The sequence below is a fragment of the Nansenia antarctica genome (genome assembly GCF_963989245.1).
Source record: "Nansenia antarctica genome assembly, chromosome: 12".
NCBI classification, from domain to species: domain Eukaryota; kingdom Metazoa; phylum Chordata; class Actinopteri; order Argentiniformes; family Microstomatidae; genus Nansenia; species Nansenia antarctica.
In genome coordinates, this window is record NC_137682.1 from 13092376 (window position 1) to 13114829 (window position 22454).

At 43.3% G+C, this 22454-nt stretch overlaps 1 protein-coding gene across 1 annotated transcript; it reads right to left on the reverse strand.

Moving 5' to 3' along the window:
• Positions 1-14948: 14948 nt before the first annotated feature.
• Positions 14949-21890, reverse strand: LOC308168876 (signal peptidase complex subunit 3-like; the record flags this gene model as incomplete). The annotated part of the gene is made up of 5 exons (XM_080543519.1): positions 14949-15081; positions 15624-15739; positions 16050-16119; positions 16628-16735; positions 21808-21890. 5 exons carry the CDS (start codon positions 21888-21890, stop codon positions 14949-14951), a joined length of 510 nt encoding a protein of 169 aa, XP_080399645.1.
• Positions 21891-22454: the final 564 nt, after the last annotated feature.

Sequence of the window (22454 nt, forward strand, 5' to 3'; positions counted from 1 at the left end):
TCAGACATTAGACATGGAAATATGTCAATGCGCGGCTGTCATGCACAAATCAGCTTGTAACGTTAGACACACAGCACATCGGCATAATAACGTTTTGTTGTTGTTGTGCTTGTTATAAAGAAAAGGTCTATAATGCATTTAAATGAATGATACAACCCATTAATAATATTACCTAATAACAATTGCTCGGATTAGATTGCGGGTGGAAATAGGTCAAAATGCGCATCATGTACAAGTCAGACGAACGTTTGATAGATAACTTTACATATGTGTACCATCATCCGCTGTCAAACGCCACAGGTAATAATTGATTTATGATTGTACATCTCTGAAATGCTCGACTGTCATGCAGCGTTGCGTTACTGTAACGTTAGACACAGCACCGACATAAAAGCGATATTTTGGTTATGCTTGTTATAAATAAAAGGTCTATAATGCATTGTAATGACATTGAACTAAGATAATACGATGGTTATCATAATTTTTCAAGTCTTTAATTACAAGTAATTCCAGAAAAAGTAAATGACATTTCAGGCTCGCTTCCGTATTACGAGAGCGAAAAGAACATTTCTGTAGATGTTTCGCAATGCATGCCGGAAGGGAGTCTCATGGCTCCGAATCGAACGAGGGTCAAGATTTTCTCCGAACGGAGCCATGGAAAACCCTAACCCTAACCCTAAATGAGTAATGAATTGGGACGCCACTACGGCTACATGTGAACGCGCAAAACGGAGCGGAGGGGTGAAAACGGAGCCGGAGTGGTGAACTGGGATTCACCCCAAGTCTATCGCTGGGTTTATCCGCAAAGACCTTTGCCCGTACAGTGTAGTCGAAAACGAAGGTTTACATTTACATTTACATTTACATTTTTGGCATTTAGCAGACGTCTTATTCCAAAGCGACTTACAATCAATACATTTGAATACTAAGCATGTGAATCAGCAATCCACCATTCGTTGCAGGAAGAGTAATCTAGCTCGGGCCCGGGGCCACTGATAGAAGAAAAAACCTTCTCCCTATCGCCTTCTACTAAAACTTTTTTTTTTTTTTTTCGGGAGAAACTGAGAAACAGTACAAGGGGGCAATAGAAGTTCTTAGGGACACAGTAGAGGGGAAAGCGGGTGTCTTTAGGAGACGTAGTGGTAAGGGTCAGAAGATGTCTCAGGAGGAGCAGTTAAGATGTAACCTGAAGAGATGGGTCTTCAGTCTACGACGGAAGATGGGTAGTGACTCAGCCATTCTAACGGCCGTGGGGAGCTCATTCCACCAGCGGGGAGCCAGTGTTGTGAAGAGACGTGATCGGGCAGCCCGACTGCTGTGTAGAGGAGGTGGGGCCAGTCGGCCAGCCGAGGTGGAGGAGCGGAGTGAGCGGGCAGGGGTTTGGGGGGTTACCATTTCCTTCAGGTAGGCAGGGGCTGTCCCTTTAGCTGCCTGGTATGCAAGCACCAGGGTCTTGAATCTGATGCGAGCTGCTATCGGGAGCCAGTGCAGGGTGCGAAGGAGAGGGGTGACATGCGAGTATTTGGGGAGGTTGAATACCAGCCGGGCAGCAGCATTCTGGATGAGCTGCAGAGGTCTAATGGCTGAAGCGGGGAGCCCAGCCAGGAGTACATTGCAGTAATCCAGGCGGGAGATGACCAGTGCCTGGGTCAAGAGTTGCGCTGCCTCTCTGGTAAGGAATGGTCATATCCTTCTGATGTTGTAGAGGAAGAATCTGCAGGAGCGAGCCGTTGCTGCAATGTTCTCCGCACAGGATAGTCGGTTATCCAGGATCACTCCAAGGTTCTTGGCTGTCAGGGAGGGGGTTACAGTAGAGTTCTCCACTGTGATGGAGAAGTCTTGGAGAGGGCAGGCTTTCCCGGGGATGAAGAGGAGCTCGGTCTTGTTAAGATTGAGCTTGAGATGGTGGTCAGCCATCCAAGTTGAAATGTCAGCGAGACATGCTGAGATACGGGTTGCCACGTGTACATCAGACGGGGGGAAGGACAAGAAGAGTTGAGTGTCGTCTGCGTAGCTGTGGTAGGAGAGCCCATGTGAAGAGATTACCGAGCCAAGAGACTTGGTGTAGAGGGAGAAAAGTAGGGGCCCTAGGACAGAACCCTGGGGTACTCCAGTGGAAAGGGTTCGTGGAGAAGACAGCGATTCTCTCCAGGTCACCTGGTAGGAGCGGCCCGCCAGGTAGGAAGAAAACCAGGAGTGTGCGGTGCCAGAGATGCCCAGGTCTGAGAGGATGGAGAGAAGGATCTGGTGATTGACTGTGTCGAAGGCAGCAGACAGGTCAAGGAGAATGAGAACAGAGGAGAGGGAGGAAGCTTGGGCAGAGTGGAGGGCTTCCGTGACAGCAAGGAGCGCAGTCTCAGTGGAATGCCCAGCCTTGAAGCCGGATTGGTGGGGGTCTAAGTGATCCATCTTCCGGAGATAGTCAGTCAGTTGTTTAGATGCCGCGCGTTCAAGAGTTTTGGAAGGGAAGGAGAGAAGGGATACAGGTCTGTAATTGTGGACAGATGATGGGTCAAGGGTAGGTTTCTTGAGGAGAGGCTTGACTCTGGCTATTTTGAAGGCCGCTGGGACAGATCCTGTGGATAGGGAGGAGTTGATTAGGGTGGTAAGGTAAGGAAGGATGTCGGCGGAAATGGATTGGAGAAGGGGGGAGGGGATGGGATCAAGAGGGCATGTGGTTGCCCGCTTTGATGTGATAAGTGTGAGAATCTCATCGGGGGAGAGGGGGGAAAAAGATGACAATCCAGAGACCGAGTGTCGAGGAGAGAGTTTGGAAGGGGTGTTAGCATTGTTAGTGGGAGGAGGGAGAGGTGGGGGGGAAAAGGTGCTGCTGATGTCGTCCACCTTTTTTTCAAAGTAGGTCATCGGCGGACAGGGAGGAAGCAGGAGGGGGAGGAGGTGGATTAAGGAGTGAAGAGAAAGTGGAGAACAGTTTTCTAGGATTAGAGGCAGAAGAATGTATTTTGGAATGATAGTAGGATGCTTTAGCAGCTGATGCCGAGGAGGTGTAGTTGGCAAGGAGAGAGTGATAGAGGTTAAGGTCATCAGAAAGGCCAGTTTTTCTCCATTTCCTCTCAGCTGCTCTGAGCTCTAGTCTACAAGCATGTAGCGTTTCAGAGAGCCAGGGAGCTCGAGGAGAGGATCGAGCTGGCTTCAGGGTTAGTGGACAGAGGGTGTCGAAGGATGAGGTGAGAGCGGACAGGAGGGTTGAGGATGCCGCATCAGTGGATAGAAGGGAGAAGGATTCGACAGAGGGTAGGGAGGATAGGACAGAAGAAGAGAGGGTGATGGGGGACAGGGTACGTAGGTTACGACGAGAGGGTCTTAAGTGGTTAGAGGCTGAGAGGGAAGAGGACGTTTTGAGGGGAAGGGAGAAGGATATAAAGTGGTGATCAGAAACTGGAAGAGGGGTAACGGTAAGGTTGGAAGTGTGGGAAGATCTGGTGAAGACAAGGTCGAGCTGATTGCCTGCCTTATGAGTCGGAGGAGAGGGGGACAGGGTAAGGCCGAAGGAGAGGAGAAGGTCAAGTACTCCAGATGAGAGAAGCTTCTCAGATTGGAAATTGAAGTCGCCTAGTAGTACGAGCGGAGTGCCATCATCAGGGAAGTAGCTGAGAAGGCCATCCATCTCGCCTAGGAAGTCACCGAGCTGGCCTGGGGGGCGATAGATGACAACAATGTGGAGTTTGACCGGGGAGGAGACGAAAGCAGCATGAAATTCAAAGGAGGATATAGACAAGTGTGCCAGGGGAAGGACAGTATGTGACCACTTGGGCGAGATGAGGAGTCCTGTGCCTCCCCCTCGACCAGAGGGTCTAGGGGAATGAGAAAAGGAGTAGGCGGCAGAGAGGGCTGCCGGTGTAGCTGTGTTTTCTGGTGTGATCCAGGTTTCAGTGAGAGCAAGGAAATTGAGGGCCATAAGAGATGCATAAGCTGAGATAGCGTCAGCTTTCCGGACCGCCGACTGGCAATTCCAGAGACCGCCTGCGGCGATAAAGTCATGGTCAGTAGAAAGAGGTGGGTAGATGAGATTGGAAGGGTTGCGAGGGGGGGTGTAGCATCTAGGTGTCCTCCTGAGTGTCAGAAGAACAGGAATAGGGAGAAAGCACATTGGGATATAGGTCCGTAGAGGGGAAGAGGGCTAATGAACCAACAGAAGTAGGGGTAGCTAAGTGCACTCAGTAGACTGATGTGCCAAGAGAAGACAGCAACACTACAAACACTGGAAGAGAAGGTACTAAGTACCCTGGCTTCCTCTCAGGCCTTCCTCGATGGACTCCCACAGATAGACTCCCTTGTCTTGTTGTCACGAGTCTTAAGGGCTCTGCACACAGCGTGCGATTTCTGTTGCGCATCAACGTTCCATTTTGAAGTTTGAATGGAAGTCTATGAGAACATCGCATTTACCCACACACGGCCCCGATTTTAATCGCACGGCGAACATTCGATTCCATTCATTTCGAATGGGACAAAGCACACGGCGTGCGAGTTTTGTCGCACTGCTTTGTCCCATTCAAAATGAATGGAATCGAATGTTCGCCGTGCGATTAAAATCGGGGCCGTGTGTGGGTAAATGCGATGTTCTCATAGACTTCCATTCAAACTTCAAAATGGAACGTTGATGCGCAACAGAAATCGCACGCTGTGTGCAGAGCCCTTTAGTGTCAGGAGGCTGTCGCAGGGACTGTCACTCTCAGACAGGCCAGATATTTATGGACACTAGCAGGCTTGTAGCCACTCCTCACTAACGAGCACTAATGACAACGACTGACAGGTGTTCTCACAGTCGCCTGTATGACCTCCCTGGCCTTGGTCTATCCACTATATAGGGGAGCTAGAAGTCTCCTCCTACTACAAGTTAACACCTACTTGGTCAGAAACTGGTTAGTTTCACCAGAATGACTCTGAAGCCTTTGTTTTGAAAACAGACAGCTTAATTAGATAATCTTAAAACAGACAGCAATCACCCTATTACTTTTCCTATCACTATTACTAATGAACAGACAGGTATCAGTAGTCCAATTTTAACTAGATAGCCTTAAAACAGACAGTTATTTACTCTATTACTAATAACAAGACAGGTATCAACTTATCAGAAGTCCAGCTTACTAGATAGTCTACTTACTCAGAGTGGAGAGAGAGATGACTTCACTGCTAGGTTTCCAAATGTATGGTTTCCGCCGAATGCGCCATAACACTGGCACCAATATATGAAATACTGTGTCAAAAATATTTGACTGAAACGGCTATTCGAGTGTTGTATGTAGTTCTTCCTTTAAACATTTTAACTCCTGCTTTCTGGGCAGTTAAGCCTTTTGGCACTTTATTTTGTATGAACGATGGCACACACACACACACACACACACACACACACACAAACAAACACACATACACACACCTCTCCACACCCCTCCGGCGCTCTCTCCGGCGCTCTGTCCGGTGTTCTGTCCGGTGTTCTCTCTGGCGCTCTCTCTGGCATACCCCCGCATAATTGGCCTTGCTGCTGCGGAAAAAACTAAAAAAACAAGAAGGGAAAGGAGCTGGTTTACATAAATAAAGGCTATGTACACTATCCACGCATAATTGGCCTTGCTGCTGCGGAAAAAACTGAAAATATTTGCTGAGGTTATAACAAAGAACAGTTTGTTACTTATGATTTGTGAATTGTATTCACTACATCATCTGCCATGGGCTACTAGGTAAGTGATAGATGGCTTGTAAACAAACTTTAGCGAATTGGTGTGGTTGCTCCCGAAGCATGTCGACCACGCTGTCTGTGGCTTCAGGTTGCTCCGCTCCCTCAAACTGATGGAGAGAGACAGGGAGAGAGAGATAAGTAACCATAAAAACACCAGCTCAACACTTGTGTCTTGAGCCATTCAGTGGGGAACAGTATCCTTACGTCAACATCAACGAAATACAACATCAAAATATAAAACACAATTTTGGATAAAAACAGTGCTAATAACTTAGTGAATCTTGATTTATCAGCAGTCTATGGCGGAGGTGGGTAAGGCTAAAACGTTCATCCTATGTTATTTGGCATTCAGGAGACCTGTAAAGAATGGGATGGGTAATGTTTTGTGAGACCACTACTAGACCACATATGTGACATGTTCTAATGCTTTGATCCTCATATGTAATGATCAGACTTTTCTTAAGAAAAATGTGAATACAATTCCTCGTTGTTGAAAATAAATGACATCACTAGTCAACTAACGCAGCTTGTTTTGTGAGCCTGCTAAGTATTGTCATAGTTAACTAGGTAGCAGTGGGGATTACTCACCGAATCCATTGCGTTGCAGTATTTTGGCTTGACTAGCCAGTTTGTGTTGTGATTCTCAACAATGTTGAAACGTAGTTCCGTGTTTCAAAAGAAAAGTCAGAACATTTTGACTGGTCGCCGATATGAGGACCAAAGCATTAGAACGTGTCACGTAATGTTGCTGGTGAAAAGGTCTGTATGTCGGCGATTCTCACGTCACGCAAATGACCTTTTTTAATTTTGTGTTGAAGAGCCCACTTGATATAATAATAATAATAATAATAATAATAACTTGCTTTAATCATTATATAATCATAATTTAATTATTGAGTCATTTAAAGGCAATATTTAAAAGATGGGTTTTTAGTCTTGACTTGAAAATATTTGCTGAGGTTATAACAAACAACAGTTTGTTACTTATGATTTTGTGAATTGTATTCACTACATCATCTGCCATGGGCTACTAGGTAAGTGATAGATGGCTTGTAAACAAACTTACGTTTTAGGACGTGTGCAAAAGCAAGGACTGTGTGATCATCTAATTATGTGGAGTTATGTGTTTTTAGCATGTTGATGTTCAATCAGCATGTTGTGATGTGATGCTACAAATGCAGTTAGGTGTTCATAGTGATGTTCCTTGCTAGCTACTAGCAACTGTTTTGCGTGTGTTTTGATTCAGAGCGTCTTTCTCCGGTATTTGGTTTGAGGGGTACCAACATTCAAATAAGCATATCTTCTTCAACTAGATTTCAGATGTCAATGTATGACACATCGTTTGAAAGCTTACAATCTGCACTTTCATAATATGGAAAAACAGTTCAAACGAATGAATTTCAAAATGACAATTTTCGATGCTAATCCAAGAACCCTCTCCCAGGCCCACGCCTTCACCTGAGTGAAGTGAAGCTTGACCGGCTCTGTCTCTTTCAGGGTGATGGCTTCTGGCGTGAATTGAAAACCTGAGGTGAGAGGGACATAGAGACAAGAGAAGGAAAAGAAAAAAGGGAGAGTGGAGGAAAAGTACCAACGTTAGAGACGCTGATCTCTTGGTGAAGATTTGTCATCTGATCTCAATAACAGACTATGTTTTAGCCCTGTCCGGAAGCAACGGTGTGCCCTTGAAACTCGTAAAGATCTTTAGAGGATTGTACAAGTGGAAGCAATATACCTATTCCATTCTGTCACATCCACACGTGCTTATATTAGGGGGGGGGGCAACTCTAACATGTCTTATTATCTTTCTAGCGGAAACTTCTGGTGAGTATTTTGACCTTATTCCCACTTTCTGTTTCAGTCTGTGTCTTTTTTTTTTGCAACTCGAGAAAGAAGCTTCTTGTAGAGTTGCAACTAGTAGAGGTTGGCTAGGAATTGACTCACCCTGGCTAGGAATTGACTCACCCTGGCTAGGAATTGACTCACCCTCCCCCTCCGATGCGGTTCTGGAACTGACCACTGGAGAGCTCTGTGGAGTCACAGCCACGTCAATCTGCATTGGTTGGGGAAGTAACAGAATCGCCATAAAACAAGGTCAATCAATGTACCACCTTTTCTGTGTGCTAAGCCTTAGAATAATGCTTTGTAAATACATTTGATGAATCAACAGAGAATTTGAATTCTAACTCTAATTTAAAGTAGAGAAAATGTTTTGTTGTTGGTTAACGTTGAAAGTACCTGAGGGAGGACTCCTAAGCCCATCACAACAGAGAAGGCTGGCCTTCTATTTATTTCAGCCTCCTCCAGAGGGGGATCAGCCCCGTTCAGGGCTAGTCTGGGACACAAAATGGCCAATGTTAAATGCAAAATGTCTGCTATGCATTGCCCAGGTGGGTCTGACACATAGGCAGGGAGTGGGGTGAGATTTCCTCATACTAGAGCATAAGTGTAAGCATAGTTACAAGCCTATGTTTGAGTTTATGTTTAGACCGAGGCTACAGGTAGGGTTATAGGCTGCTCATCCGGTTAGACTGAAACGTTATCCCTAACCAAACATAAACTTACTGTATACCTAACCACAACCTTTACCCTGAAGATAACAATTTCTTACAGTAAGCGTGTTGTGTTTCTGGGTTACGGGACTGATCTTTATTTATGATGGGGGTGGTAAACGGATGGATTTAACCTCTAAAATACCAAAATTGACGACCCTCCCCTTACGCAAAATATATTTTCGCATAGCCCTCGAATACTTGAAAAACATACATTGGCTCTCCCCCTACAAAGATGAATGATTAAAACACAGTGGTGTTGCCACACGCTGTAAACATTTCAAGGCAAATTAAACTATATATTTAGTAATGATAGAGTAACTACCTTTGATCGACAACACTATTGTTGTTAAAACTAAAGCAAAAGTGAAAGCGTTATGATGTTCCTTTTGACAAGAATAAACGTGAGTCGGGTTGTGATCATGCAACCCAGCTCCATACTGTTCAAGAGTCCTGGGGAGAACCCTGCTGTCCATAGTGCCGTCAAACAGCTATTACAGAATCATTGGCGATTCATAATCTATATTTTGTACATTTCATGCAATTCCACAGCAACATTTCTAAACACTGGAGAAAAACCTGCCATCCTGCATCAATTTAGTGCCATACCAAGGGCCTATATTTCACTTTGAAGGAGTCAGTGTTGCACACAAGATCTAGATCGATCAAGTGTTTCATAGGCACTACTACACACATGAAATTAACATAGTACATGTTGTTTTTGATTAAATAATTTTCGCCCTAAAGTAACCTAGCTTTTAATTACTTTACTTTGGCTGCGTTTTTTATTATTATTCTGAAATACTGTACACATCTCAGCAATGACAGTTGGATTTGTAAAGTGTTCTTCATACAGAACAAACAACAGAAGAAGAAAAAAATAAGCCTTCTGCATATACTCTGTCTACACAAAGGCCACAAGACCTTGTCAACATCACAGGTAATGTTCTCCCTGGCCAAGCAGAGGGGAAAGTATCGCCTGGCATGACGAATCCAGCCCTGATATACTTCAGATATATTTCAACACAGGAGAGCTCACCTTTAGCCCTTATTGCTTAAGCTATGATTGCTAATTCAAATGCAATAGGTGTTTGCCCATATGGAGTGTGATTGATGTTTTGAGTTTAGCATTCTGAATGGTAGTGTTTTCCATGTGAACACAAGAGATTTTATCAAGGAAGTGTGTGCCAAATGTAGAGAATTGTATTTAGTGTTTTGTTAACTGGGTGGTTTAGCGTGGCAAAATGAGTGATAAGCAAGAAATGTGTTTGTCAGAATTGGTGTGAGATAAAATACACCAGTTTCAGGTTTTGGTCATTGTGTTTGAGGTTTGGATGTTAGTGTTTAAGCGAAAACCTGTAAACACTTTATTTATTTGTTGTTCGACCACTGGTTAGTTTTGTGGCGCTGTTCCGACTTTCAGGACTTCAGAAATCGACAGTTTGTCTTGCTTATGTCTTGCTTTCAGACATTTTTTTTTATCAGAAGCTAGCTACAGAGGTAACTTGTTAGCATCAAGCTAAACTCTTAGCTAGCTACATGTTGTCATGGACTTACCTGGTGGAAAACGATGGTGGAATGCGACGTCGAATAACATTAGTATAAGAAAACATTTCCTCACTCTCACAAAAGTGCCAACGTTGCAAAGGAAACAGAGTTGGTCGGTAGCTATCTCGGAATGATTATTCGGGTTTCAAACTATGCGATGATTCTCCTAAATCCCCTCAGGAAAGTCCGCGAGTGAGGAGATTCCCGCTGTTGACAAAGACTGAATTACTACTGGTTATTACTGGTCCAATCAGCGATGAGATTACCTTCTGGTCCAATCAGATGTGGGATTACCTGTTTTGACCAATCGCCTTTCTCTACTTGCCTTAGATACAACAATCTGAATTACTACTGGTTATTACTGGTCCAATCAGCGATGAGATTACCTTCTGGTCCAATCAGATGTGAGATTACCTGTTTTGACCAATCGCCTTTCTCTACTTGCCTTAGATACAGCAATCTAAATATCTGTGACTGTAACCAAAGTGATAATAATTTATACAACAGTTAGTTCCGACCAAGTGATTTGATTGGACAAGAGGCATTCCATGAGTTACGATATACAGTATAACAGCACTGGGACTTTTTAACTATATGTATCACTCCGCCGCACAGATGTTCTACTAACATCACTGTTTGAATGTGTGCTTAAAGGTGCAATCTATACAACTTCATTTTGGGTCTTAAGTGCTACCGTTGCACTTGTTTGTAAACTAGGGAGGTGGATCTTGGAGCTGCAGAACCTTCAGTTGCCACTGGGGAAATATAGTTGACTATTCCTTTACAGTTTTTCTCAATTGCTTTGGTGCATTTCTCTGATCAGAATTAAAATTCTCATAACTGTTAGTTCAACCTCCACAACATTTAGTCATTTGTGCACATCATAGTAGCAGTTTCTCATTGCTTCCAACAAATTGCAAATGCTTTTGGACATGCATCAATTGCTGTCATACAATTCTCTGCTGTTTTATAACATTATCATTTTCTTATGTCATGTCAGTCAAAATGAACTTTACTTTTGGATGCTGAATAGTCATTCCCTATAAAAACTAATAGTCCTCATTTCATTGCTTGAGTCATTACATACCAAAATGTTGAACAAGTTGTCAAAATCTGTCAAGCAAATTTTACACATTTCTTTCTATTTTTTTCCTGAAAAAACAATTTCTCTCAGGTGAACCTCAGCTTTCACTGATGTGAGGAGTGTGTGAAGCATTAATTGTAACCAATGATACGCCACTTCTCCACAGTCACTCAGAGCTGAATCTCATGAACCCTCAATTGGCAAGCATATATGAACCGAGCAGGACATAGTGTGTACCATTTTGACAATACTGTGACACAGAAATAGAAGGTCAGCATCGTGGAAGAGGGGCGAGGATGCGGGGAGGGGACAAAACAGGGGAAGAGGAAGAAGAGGCCAAGTACATAGGCAGATTCCTGATGAAATTAGGGCTACAATTGTGGACCATGTCGTCAATCACAGCCTCACAATGGCTGAGGCTGGCCGAAGGGTGCAGCCAAATGTTGGGAGAACCACTGTAAATTCAATTATTCAAACATTTCGTCGGGAGAACAGGTGTGTATATTGGACAGTAATTCAGCAGTAAATCTGCACTGCACTACTGTCATTGTGTCATATCATACATGAAGCTTACAGTGGGACAAGAACTTGTCACTTTTTACATTTTACATTTAGACTTACAGCTTTACTGCAGCACAGATTTACTGTATTGTAGTGTAAAGTAAATATTTGCCATATTTACAGTATGGTACTGTACTGCAGCATTTTACAAGTGGGAAGCACTGTTATTGTACACTACAGTAATATGGGTTAAAGCAGTATATCTCATGTTTACTGTACATTACTGTAATTTTACTCTGCACCACATAGACATGACAAGGCAAGACCACCTCGCAGAGGTGGAAAAGGGCCCCTTTTTACTCCACAACAAGAGGAAGCCATTTGTGCAATGGTGATTGCAAACAATGCCATAAGATTGAGAGAGATATATTAATAGAACAAGAGGATGACAATATCTTTGTGTTCTATGCATACTCTAATGTCCAGTGCTGTAAACTGGTTACTTTGTGTAGTGCCATGCAGTACACTTACCTGACAGTTCATACTGTACAATATGTTGTCCAAAATGCATTATGTTACACAGGAAAAGTTTTTATAGCTTTTTTCTCTCTCTCTATTCTGGGATAAAGCGTGTACTGGAGCTGGAGGCCAGGGAACCGCTGCACACATTCATATACGTTGATGAGGCGGGTTTCAATCTGGCAAAAGGTAGAAGGCGTGGAAGAAATCACATTGGACAGAGAGCAACCATTGATGTCCCAGGCCAACCAGGATGGAATATTACAATGTGTGCAGCCATCTGAGAAAATGGCGTCCTCACCCATATACCCTGTCTTGGTCCATGCAACACACAACTGCTGACTTTTTTAGACATTCTTTACAGGGACATAATCCCTGAGAATGAGAGGGGTCTAAATGGAGACCATCTGAACAAGTATGTTGTTGTATGGGATAATGTGCGTTTTCACCACTCAGATCTGTTTGCAGCACATGAAAGGATGCTGGTGGAATATCTCCCTCCCTACTCCCCATTCCTGAATCCAATAGAGGAGTTTTTCTCTGCCTGGAGGTGGAAGGTATATGACCGGCATCCACATACCCAAATGGCCTTGCTAGGGGCCATGGATGCAGCATGTGATGACATCACAGCACAGTCCTGCAGAGGGTGGATTCGCCACTCAAAGAGATACTTTCCTCACTGCATTGCCAGGGATGATATTCGCTGTGATGTCGATGAAAATATGTGGCCAGACAGACAGGAACGTCTGGATGTGAATGAATGATTTACAGTACTGTCTATGTTGTATGTTCCAATTCAGTTCCAATATGTACTGCAATATTGTTTACAGTTGTGCACAGCTCTACCCAAAGGGTGTTTCTTATGTTTGTTGTAAATAAGTTTGTATTTTTCTTTTGCACAATGCTGTGAACAAATTAGAATTGCAAAGAGCATATGCAGTAAAAATGTGAAACATACGTATTCAGTGTCTTGTACTCATTTACCTCACTAAATACAGTAATGTGTAACCCACTGTAGATTTCAAATGGCTGTGCAAATAGTGTATAGTACTGTCTTGAGCATTTTCAGGTAGTGTCACCAAGATCTGACTTTTTTGCATTGAAAAACACTTACAGAGTGAACTGTCATAATTGATTGATTGATTGATTGAAAACCTTTATTGTCCCCAATGGGGAAATTTTGTTGTCAAACAGCTCAGTTAGGGCAGACAGAAAACATTCAATAAAATACATAAAACAGTGCAGGCTCAATAAGTAAAAAGTTCCAAGTTCCAAAGTTCCAGCTCCAGGTCTCCCCCACCCTGCAGGGCCTGGTTGTAGAGTCGGAGTGCAGCTGGAACAAAGGACTGTCCAAATCTTTTTGTACTTTGACGGGGGAGAACAAATCTGTGGCTGAACTTGCTCCTCATCCCCGCCAGCTCGCAGTACATCGGGTGGGAGGGATTGGCCAGCATGGCCGCCAGTTTTTTCCCCATCCTCTGTTCTGCCACCACCTCTAGGCTGTCCAGCCCTGTTTAATGAAAACATGACAAAGCCATTTGACTATCTTGTTCATAAACAATGGTGTCAGGACTTTTCATTTTGATGACACTGACACTTTCATTGACATGAATACTTGCTTTTGAGGAATGAACTATCCATTTTGAGCAAGTGACACGCTTTTGCAGGTTATCAACAAGGTTTTGCAGTTTGTACTACCGGTAATTGTTTTGAGAAAAGCACTAACTGTTGTGCAAATGTTAATAGTGATGTGAGAAATGCACCAAAGCGACTGAGAAAAACTGTAAGTGACCAGTGAGCTTGTTTATAGTAAATGATGTGATATGCAACAAAAAGAAAATCACATGTTAGTTAATGTGTTTGTTGTTTCCTGGAAACCACTTGGACACAGTGTTGTAGAGCTGCTATACTTTCAGTCCTTGGTTTGGTCTTTGTCACAAGTTGATCAGAGGAACCTTTTCTATGTATTGCTCAATCCTTTAAAGGGACACTTAACCTCATATTTTGTTCTCCCTTGTTTTCTCATGCTGTGGAGACGAATGATGTTCAAAAGTGGTGATGTGTCCCTTTAACTTCAACAGAAGAAGCCATGACAGAGGTATCTTCTTTTTTCCCTCTGGCCAATCCAATACAAACGTAGGAGTTTGAGGCAGGATAGGGCCTCCTTAAATTGTCAATGATGAAGTGGTAGATGAAAAGTATTACATCCCAAATCCAATCTCCAACTAAGCTAGCGCCATTATCTTACCAGTACATCCAAACATATACAAATGTGCAGGTACACACACACACACTCTCTTCCTACATTTTTTTCTGAAGGCCTACGTCTTTCTCAAGATATGCCATTGGAATCCTCTCCATGATTCCGGTCTCCTTCTCTGGTTGCTACTGCAGCAAGCTAATATAGAAGCTTAGACCACAGAATCTAGATCACATCAGGCTAGCTAGACCAAAGTCGAGCCATCACATGACAGACACACACAATTTCACTCACATTACTCTTCCCTTCACTCGGAGGTCACTTCCAGTCAGTGGCTCATGTGCACTTGGTTCTTTCAATAGAAAAGGAGCTAACTCAATGAACAACCGTTATACAAAACGTACATATTATATTAAAGTCATTTTGTTTGATGGTCACCAAGGGCCATTTTCAAAGTTAAAAGTCACAGGGTATTGCTAAGTAAAGTAGATACTGTACAGTACAGAAGGAAATTGCTTCCATTGTCCTTATTTGGCACACATCGCCACATCTCAAACGTTTCCTTGGATACCAATGTTTACATGTTTACACATTTCTTTCTGAATAAATGAATATACAAAAACATATATATATATATATATATTTTTATAACAAAGAAGGCAACACATACATTAAAGAAATCTAACAAACTAAACCGGTTGTAACACAGTCCATTTTCTATTTCTGTGTGGCAGCGTCAATGCACATACATACATACATCCAGACAGACACACCCATTCCCAAACTTTCACTTTTATTAAAAGTCATAAAAGAGGGCACAACATTTACAAACAAGCATGGGGCAGTTCAGTAGCTCTTTGTGGTCTCGTATGCATCTGGGAAGGGGAGGGACATGTGGCCAGAGCCCATGACCAGGGGCAGGATGCCAGCGTTGGGTACCACATTCCATGACAGGGTCAAGGTGATGTTCTTGTTTGCCCTGGGAGGAAAGAAATACTTAGTTAAAAAAGGGTTTTTCCTGGCTCAAAATAAGGCTTAGGTGGAAGAAGTCTTCCATGGCTATTACGTATATAATGTAACAATAGTCTAGCAGCACCTGCTGGGATGACCGAATTGTAGCAATGAATGCATGGATGGTTCTTACATGGTTTTTCTTGCAAGATTTCTCAGAGAAGGCTTAGGCGGGGCGAGAAAAGCCTTAGGCGAGCCACCTAAGCCTTTTCAATGCAGAAAAAACCCTGGATGTGAACCATGTAACACATTGTGTAATTTCCCCTTTTCTTCCAGGAGGCTGATTCTGCCATCATGTCGAGGTTGTTTTAGAGTATTACGGTAAATTGTGTTGTACTACCATCTGCTGCATATAAATAATACTGCATCACAATTCACAATTCATATGTAGCAGCTGCTGCTTACTCCTCAGTAGATAATCAAAATGACAGTGAGGTGACTGACGATACATTCCAATTAATACATTCCACATTAAAGTTGGTGGGTTGGGGGGTAGGTGGGGCTTCTTACCGGAGACCGTTTCCATCATCAAAGAAGAAGTACTTGGACTTTGTGTCCCTCAGGTTTAGCTTGGTGCTTTCTCCTCTCAGGACAATCTTGTCCCACAGGACCACCTGGTTCAGGACCTGGAATCAAACAAACATATGCAACACTTTACACTTCTGCAGCCATTGTACCTGTGCAGATTATACACGCCACACCCGAATTATTCTGAAGTGCTCCTGCTCTTGTTTGCCACTGTAAAGTCAAAGACAAATTTCCACATTGTGTGAATAAAAACATGTTCTATTCTATCCTTGCAGTCATGTCTTTACCACCACTAACATGCTGACAATCTTCTCTTGCATTTCATCAAGTAAAAAGTGCATGACCAAGTGGAGCACTGTTATTGTCAAGAAAACAAGAAAGGGAGGATGCATGCTTGTGCTTGCTTATGTTGCTTTTGGTTGCATACTCAGCAGACATGTAGAGGAAGAGCTGCTTGACGTTCCAGTCGAATATCGGCCTCAGATGTGAAGAGGGTTAAGGCAATCAACATAATTAATGACCAAATGATGATGATTCACTGATGATCCATTCAGCCAATAAAGTCATTAATGACCAAAAACAACATTTGATGTGGGAAATTATGGCTGCTTATCAAAAGCCACCAAAAAACAGGAAATTTAAAAGAATTACCACAACCACCCATAACTTCACCTACAGTATGCACTTACCGTACATGGTTTCCAGCACACTCCTTTTACACCTGCTATAGTGCTGTATGTTGGTCTACTGTACAGTGTACTCACCACTGGGCAGGCTGGTTAGGATTCAACGCTTCTCTCAAACAGCAAATGCTGATCGCCAAATAAGAAATAGCACAGAGGTGCACAATAGCAACACGTTCTCATCATTCGAATGCATGCATTTGTTTACCTCCTGCATGCCAAAGCCTTAAGCCTAAGTTACCATGACAACATTACCTGAAACCTTGACAATAAGACAGGCCCCATTTCCTTCCCGTCTCACACATTTGTCTGATGAGCAGCGCAAGAGAAAGGATATCAGCCGAGAGGTCAAAGGTGATGAAGCCCAGATCACTTCTTTCCCTCGGTCCTGTGAAGTCATCCACGTTTTTCCTGTGGAATGGCAAAGGCAGTACAAATTCTGTGTACCGTAGACATCTAGTGATACTACTAAACAGCCCACAATTTCTGGTTGTCCAGCATTACAACCTAGTGTTTCTTTTTTGGTGTTGAAAATGAACGAATCTAAGCCCATGACACAGTTTTGGCCTATTTTTTTTTTATGCTCAGTTGGTTACTGAATGTGGAATGTGTCCAGCTGATAAGGTATGTTGACAACATTATGACAACAAAAGGAAGTTTGTCGCAGCACCTACAGTTCTAGCTCACCGTTATCTAGACAGCCCTGACGTGCTCTTCTCTGATTGGATAACGGGCAGGTGGCAGAGCAGCTGCTGGCATCATGTATCTGAAGGTGTTTTAAAACTAGCCAGCAAAACGCATGATGCCAATTAATGGACCAGCAGAGGAGGAGACCAGCAGAGGAGGAGACCAGTAGAGGAGGAGACCAGTAGAGGAGGAGACCAGCAGAGGAGGAGACCAGTAGAGGAGGAGACCAGCAGAGGAGGAGACCAGTAGAGGAGGAGACCAGTAGAGGAGGAGACCAGTAGAGGAGACCAGTAGAGGAGGAGACCAGTAGAGGAGACCAGCAGAGGAGGAGACCAGTAGAGGAGGAGACCAGTAGAGGAGGAGACCAGCAGAGGAGGAGACCAGTAGAGGAGGAGACCAGTAGAGGAGACCAGTAGAGGAGACCAGTAGAGGAGGAGACCAGCAGAGGAGGAGACCAGCAGAGGAGGAGACCAGTAGAGGAGGAGACCAGTAGAGGAGACCAGTAGAGGAGACCAGCAGAGGAGGAGACCAGTAGAGGAGGAGACCAGTAGAGGAGGAGACCAGTAGAGGAGGAGACCAGTAGAGGAGACCAGCAGAGGAGGAGACCAGTAGAGGAGGAGACCAGTAGAGGAGGAGACCAGTAGAGGAGGAGACCAGTAGAGAAGGAGACCAGTAGAGGAGGAGACCAGCAGAGGAGGAGACCAGTAGAGGAGACCAGTAGAGAAGGAGACCAGTAGAGGAGACCAGTAGAGGAGGAGACCAGTAGAGGAGACCAGTAGAGGAGGAGACCAGTAGAGGAGGAGACCAGTAGAGGAGGAGACCAGTAGAGGAGGAGACCAGTAGAGGAGACCAGTAGAGAAGGAGACCAGTAGAGGAGACCAGTAGAGGAGGAGACCAGTAGAGGAGACCAGTAGAGAAGGAGACCAGTAGAGGAGACCAGTAGAGGAGACCAGTAGAGGAGGAGACCAGTAGAGGAGGAGACCAGTAGAGGAGGAGACCAGTAGAGGAGACCAGTAGAGGAGGAGACCAGTAGAGGAGGAGACCAGCAGAGGAGGAGACCAGTAGAGGAGGAGACCAGTAGAGGAGACCAGTAGAGGAGGAGACCAGTAGAGGAGGAGACCAGCAGAGGAGGAGACCAGTAGAGGAGGAGACCAGTAGAGGAGACCAGTAGAGGAGGAGACCAGTAGAGGAGGAGACCAGTAGAGGAGACCAGTAGAGGAGACCAGTAGAGGAGGAGACCAGTAGAGGAGGAGACCAGTAGAGGAGACCAGTAGAGGAGGAGACCAGTAGAGGAGACCAGTAGAGGAGGAGACCAGTAGAGGAGACCAGTAGAGGAGGAGACCAGTAGAGGAGGAGACCAGTAGAGGAGGAGACCAGTAGAGGAGGAGACCAGTAGAGGAGACCAGCAGAGGAGCCAGTAGAGGAGGAGACCAGTAGAGGAGGAGACCAGTAGAGGAGCCAGTAGAGGAGGAGACCAGTAGAGGAGGAGACCAGCAGAGGAGGAGACCAGTAGAGGAGACCAGTAGAGGAGACCAGTAGAGGAGGAGACCAGTAGAGGAGACCAGCAGAGGAGGAGACCAGCAGAGGAGGAGACCAGCAGAGGAGGAGACCAGTAGAGGACAAGGCAAGGGTGAAAAACCTGTACACTGTACATCCAGACAAAGGTAAAAAACCTGTACACTGTACATCCAGACAAAGGAAAAAAACCTGTACACTGTTTATCCAGGAAAAAAATTGTTGCGTTCAGCTTTTAAAATCCTGTGAGACATGTTTGGTTAAGACCACAATTCACATTTCGTCTCAACAGGTGGGATTACATTTGTTGTTAAACAAGATGGTGAAGTGGTTGAGGTATTGTGCGCTCAGCCACTTCACCATTTTGTTGAAAAGACGTATTACGAATTTGGCCTGAGTATGCACTCCCACGAGATAGGAGTATGTTCCTTAAAACGAGATGGCAAGATGAAAATGCTGACCCTCCTCAAAAGATAGGTGAAATGTTGACTTTGATATTTGCTTGTCTATCAGCCAGTGGAGGTCAAAATGTTGTTTCCACGTAGGCCATCAAGTTCAAAAAGATGTCCTTTGGTATGGACAAGCTGGTTGTCAGTCACATCCACCTTGAATAAAACACCATTTAGTCATGTCATCAAATTGACCTACATATGATTTAGTATACAGTACATTTAGTTGACCCTTTGTCTGTGTAGTAATGTTATATTTAATTTAGTAACACAACTCTTCTAAATAATGAGTCACTACAGTTATTACAAGTACTATCCATGGATCAAGCCACATCATGTAAAGTGTGACCAATAAATTAGTCCATTCTGGCGTTTCAACACCAAATTAACACGGCACTTCTGTTTCAACTCTTACTCTTCACTGTTACTTATGCTGGTGTTAGAAATACATCACTAAAATGAAAACATGCGGTATATAAACTAGCTAGCTAGCTAGAGATTAACATTTGACTACAAATAGTTACACAACTAACTAGCTTGTTAATTGGGTTAAGAGTAAATTATAGGCTACAGACTAATATGAAGTCAATTAATAACTGACAATGGCATATATTCTCATGTGAAAAAGATCGTTCTGTACTTACCAAATGATCAGCTGATATGTTCTCTCTATAAATAGTGATTTGCAGGATTTGAGAGGAATTCAAACAACCCACGACCCTCTGACTCTGTAGCTTTGCTCCGTAGCTTGTAAACCAACACGTCCCACAGAATTGTTGAATTGAACGTAATAAAAGTCAAATGCTATGACATCATCATAATCTCCATAGACTTCCCATTTACAGACAACACAGAATTCAAGTCTTCCAAGACATTCATTATTGGCTCTTCACACATTGCCTTTCCTTGTGTCAGGCTCATCATGGGAAGAGCCCATAATTAGTCATGTTGTTTCCATGTAGGCCATCAAGTTCAAAAAGATGTCCTTTGGTACGGACAAGCTGATTGTCAGTCACATCCACCTTGAATAAAACACAATTTAGTCATGTCCTCATGACTAAATGGTGTATCGCGCATTTCTCACAAGATGTGACTCAATGCGCTTCACATGATGACAGAAAGGTAAAAAAACGGTACACTGTGCAGCCAGGAAAATTCCCTTGCAGCCCTCTACTCATAGAGCGACTACTACCAGTTTGCCTACCAGCACACACAGCGCCACCCAAACCAGCCGCCCCACACACCCGACCCGCCCTACCACCAGCACACCCGGCCCAACCAAGCACAGACCATAATAGCCCCACACCAGGCTAGCCAAGCAGGTGCCCCAGCGGCAGAACAGACCAGGCACCCGAGGCGGCTGGGGGCCCTCAGAGGAGATGCCCGAGGACCTCCGGCACATAGCAAGCAAGCAAGGGCGAAAAACCTGATGATCACATGATCCGCTGATATGTTCTCTCTATAAATAGTGATTTGCAGGATTTGAGAGGAATTCAAACAACCCACGACCCTCTGACTTTGTAGCTTTGCTCCGGAGCTTGTAAACCAACACATGTCCCACAGAATTGTTGAATTGAACGTAATAAAAGTCAAATGCTATGACATCATCATAATCGCCATAGACTTCCCATTTACAGACAACACAGAATTCAAGTCTTCCAAGACATTCATTATTGGCTCTTCACACATTGCTTTTCCTTGTCTCAGGCTCAGCATGGGAAGAGCCCATAATTAGTCAGAGTTGCATTCTGGTTGTAAAGACCACAATTCACATTTCATCTCAACAGGTTTGATTACATTTGTTGTTAATTAGGCTATTCAAGAATTCTTCAACCTCAGGCACAGAACAGTGAAATATCAGTTTCATTTTTTTTTTTAAAAAGAAGTAAATATCGGCAGATGTCTGTAATCTGAAAATGTTTCCATTTTGTTGATTATCATTATTTAAAAATAATTGTAATAAATATTGCAATAGCCTATTTAACAATTGACAGCGCTAAGTACATTCATCATGGGTAGGCTTATCTTTACCTTCTGTATCATACAAACTATTCTGCCATCTATACACATGTTCTGAAAGGTTTGAGCTCAGCAGAGAAGCTGTGGTAACACCATGTTCCTACCTGATCCCTGGTGATTGGCCACATCTATACAGTGTTGAATACCTCTACCAGTTGAGAAGGTCAATCCTGTGACGATTTGTCTTTTCCTCATCATTCAGCAAGCACATCTTAACCTCTGATCCTCCACCTAGAAATATGGTAAAAATGCACCGCATAAGCCATTCTGATGCAGGTCATTAAGGAATCATACCCCACGATTTAATTAAAATAATAATAATATAGCCTAATAATTACATTAAAACAGCTATTAGAGGTCGGTACTGAATACGGTATGCCGGTCTAATTCAAGTCACAGCCAAGTGAAATAATCATTTGAAGTACTGTAAATTCTAAATGTGACCAGTTAGTGGGAACCAATGTAGGGTTTATACTCTAGGCCACTTCTTGTTAACACTTTTGTTTACTATTGCAGTAAATCTATAGGCGGGATTGATTAGGGTTTGTGTCAAAGTCGATAAGGGTTTGAACTGGAAATGTAACACATTAAAAGTGAATTCCTGTTTTCCCATACTGAGAATACTAAATAAAATGTGTACAATTGTTACAAATTGTTGACCGAGATTCTCTCAGTGAGGAAAATACAATACATCCGCTATACTAGGCCTACTGAATACGAACAATCAGCATTAGCGCAACAGTTTACATGATAAGTAGCCTATGTAGGCATGTTAAATTGAGTGGTCAAATGATCTGTTGCACCTGCTCATACCGAAAGATGAGTCCTGCTGGGATTTTTCCGACTTCATCTTCGTCCTCCGGTATCAAGAACATGTATATGGACTTCATAGTCATATTATACCGCACTTGCAATTCATTAAATTACCGGAAGACCCTGTTAGTGGTGCGTAAAAGTTTTGACCGACTATCACCGTTTCAAATCTCACTTGTTTTCCTTTAATTGGCCGTCTATGCAGCACCATTGTTAAGTGGATTTGTCGCACTTGCAAAATGCTGTGAAATGTTTGACGATAAAACATTTATAAACGTCAAATGTCAATATCCGTCATAATGCCCTATTTCATCACCTGTTTCCATGGAGCGGCCGTGATTTTCTGTGCGCTCTGTTGGTGCATAATAATAATAATAATATTAATATTAATATTAATAACAACAATAATAACGTTTATTTGTATAGCACTTTTCTTGCAAACATAATAATAATAATAATAATAATAATAATAATAATAATGACCTGCTGTATGCAGAGTGTCGTTATAAAGTTGGTACCGTTATCTTGATGGCGTAGCTTATATATTTGCCTATGTAGATACCATAGACACATATACCATGGCTCGATACACAATATGTTTCTGAAATTCATAAATTAATTGGATATGCAGACAAATAAAAGGACAT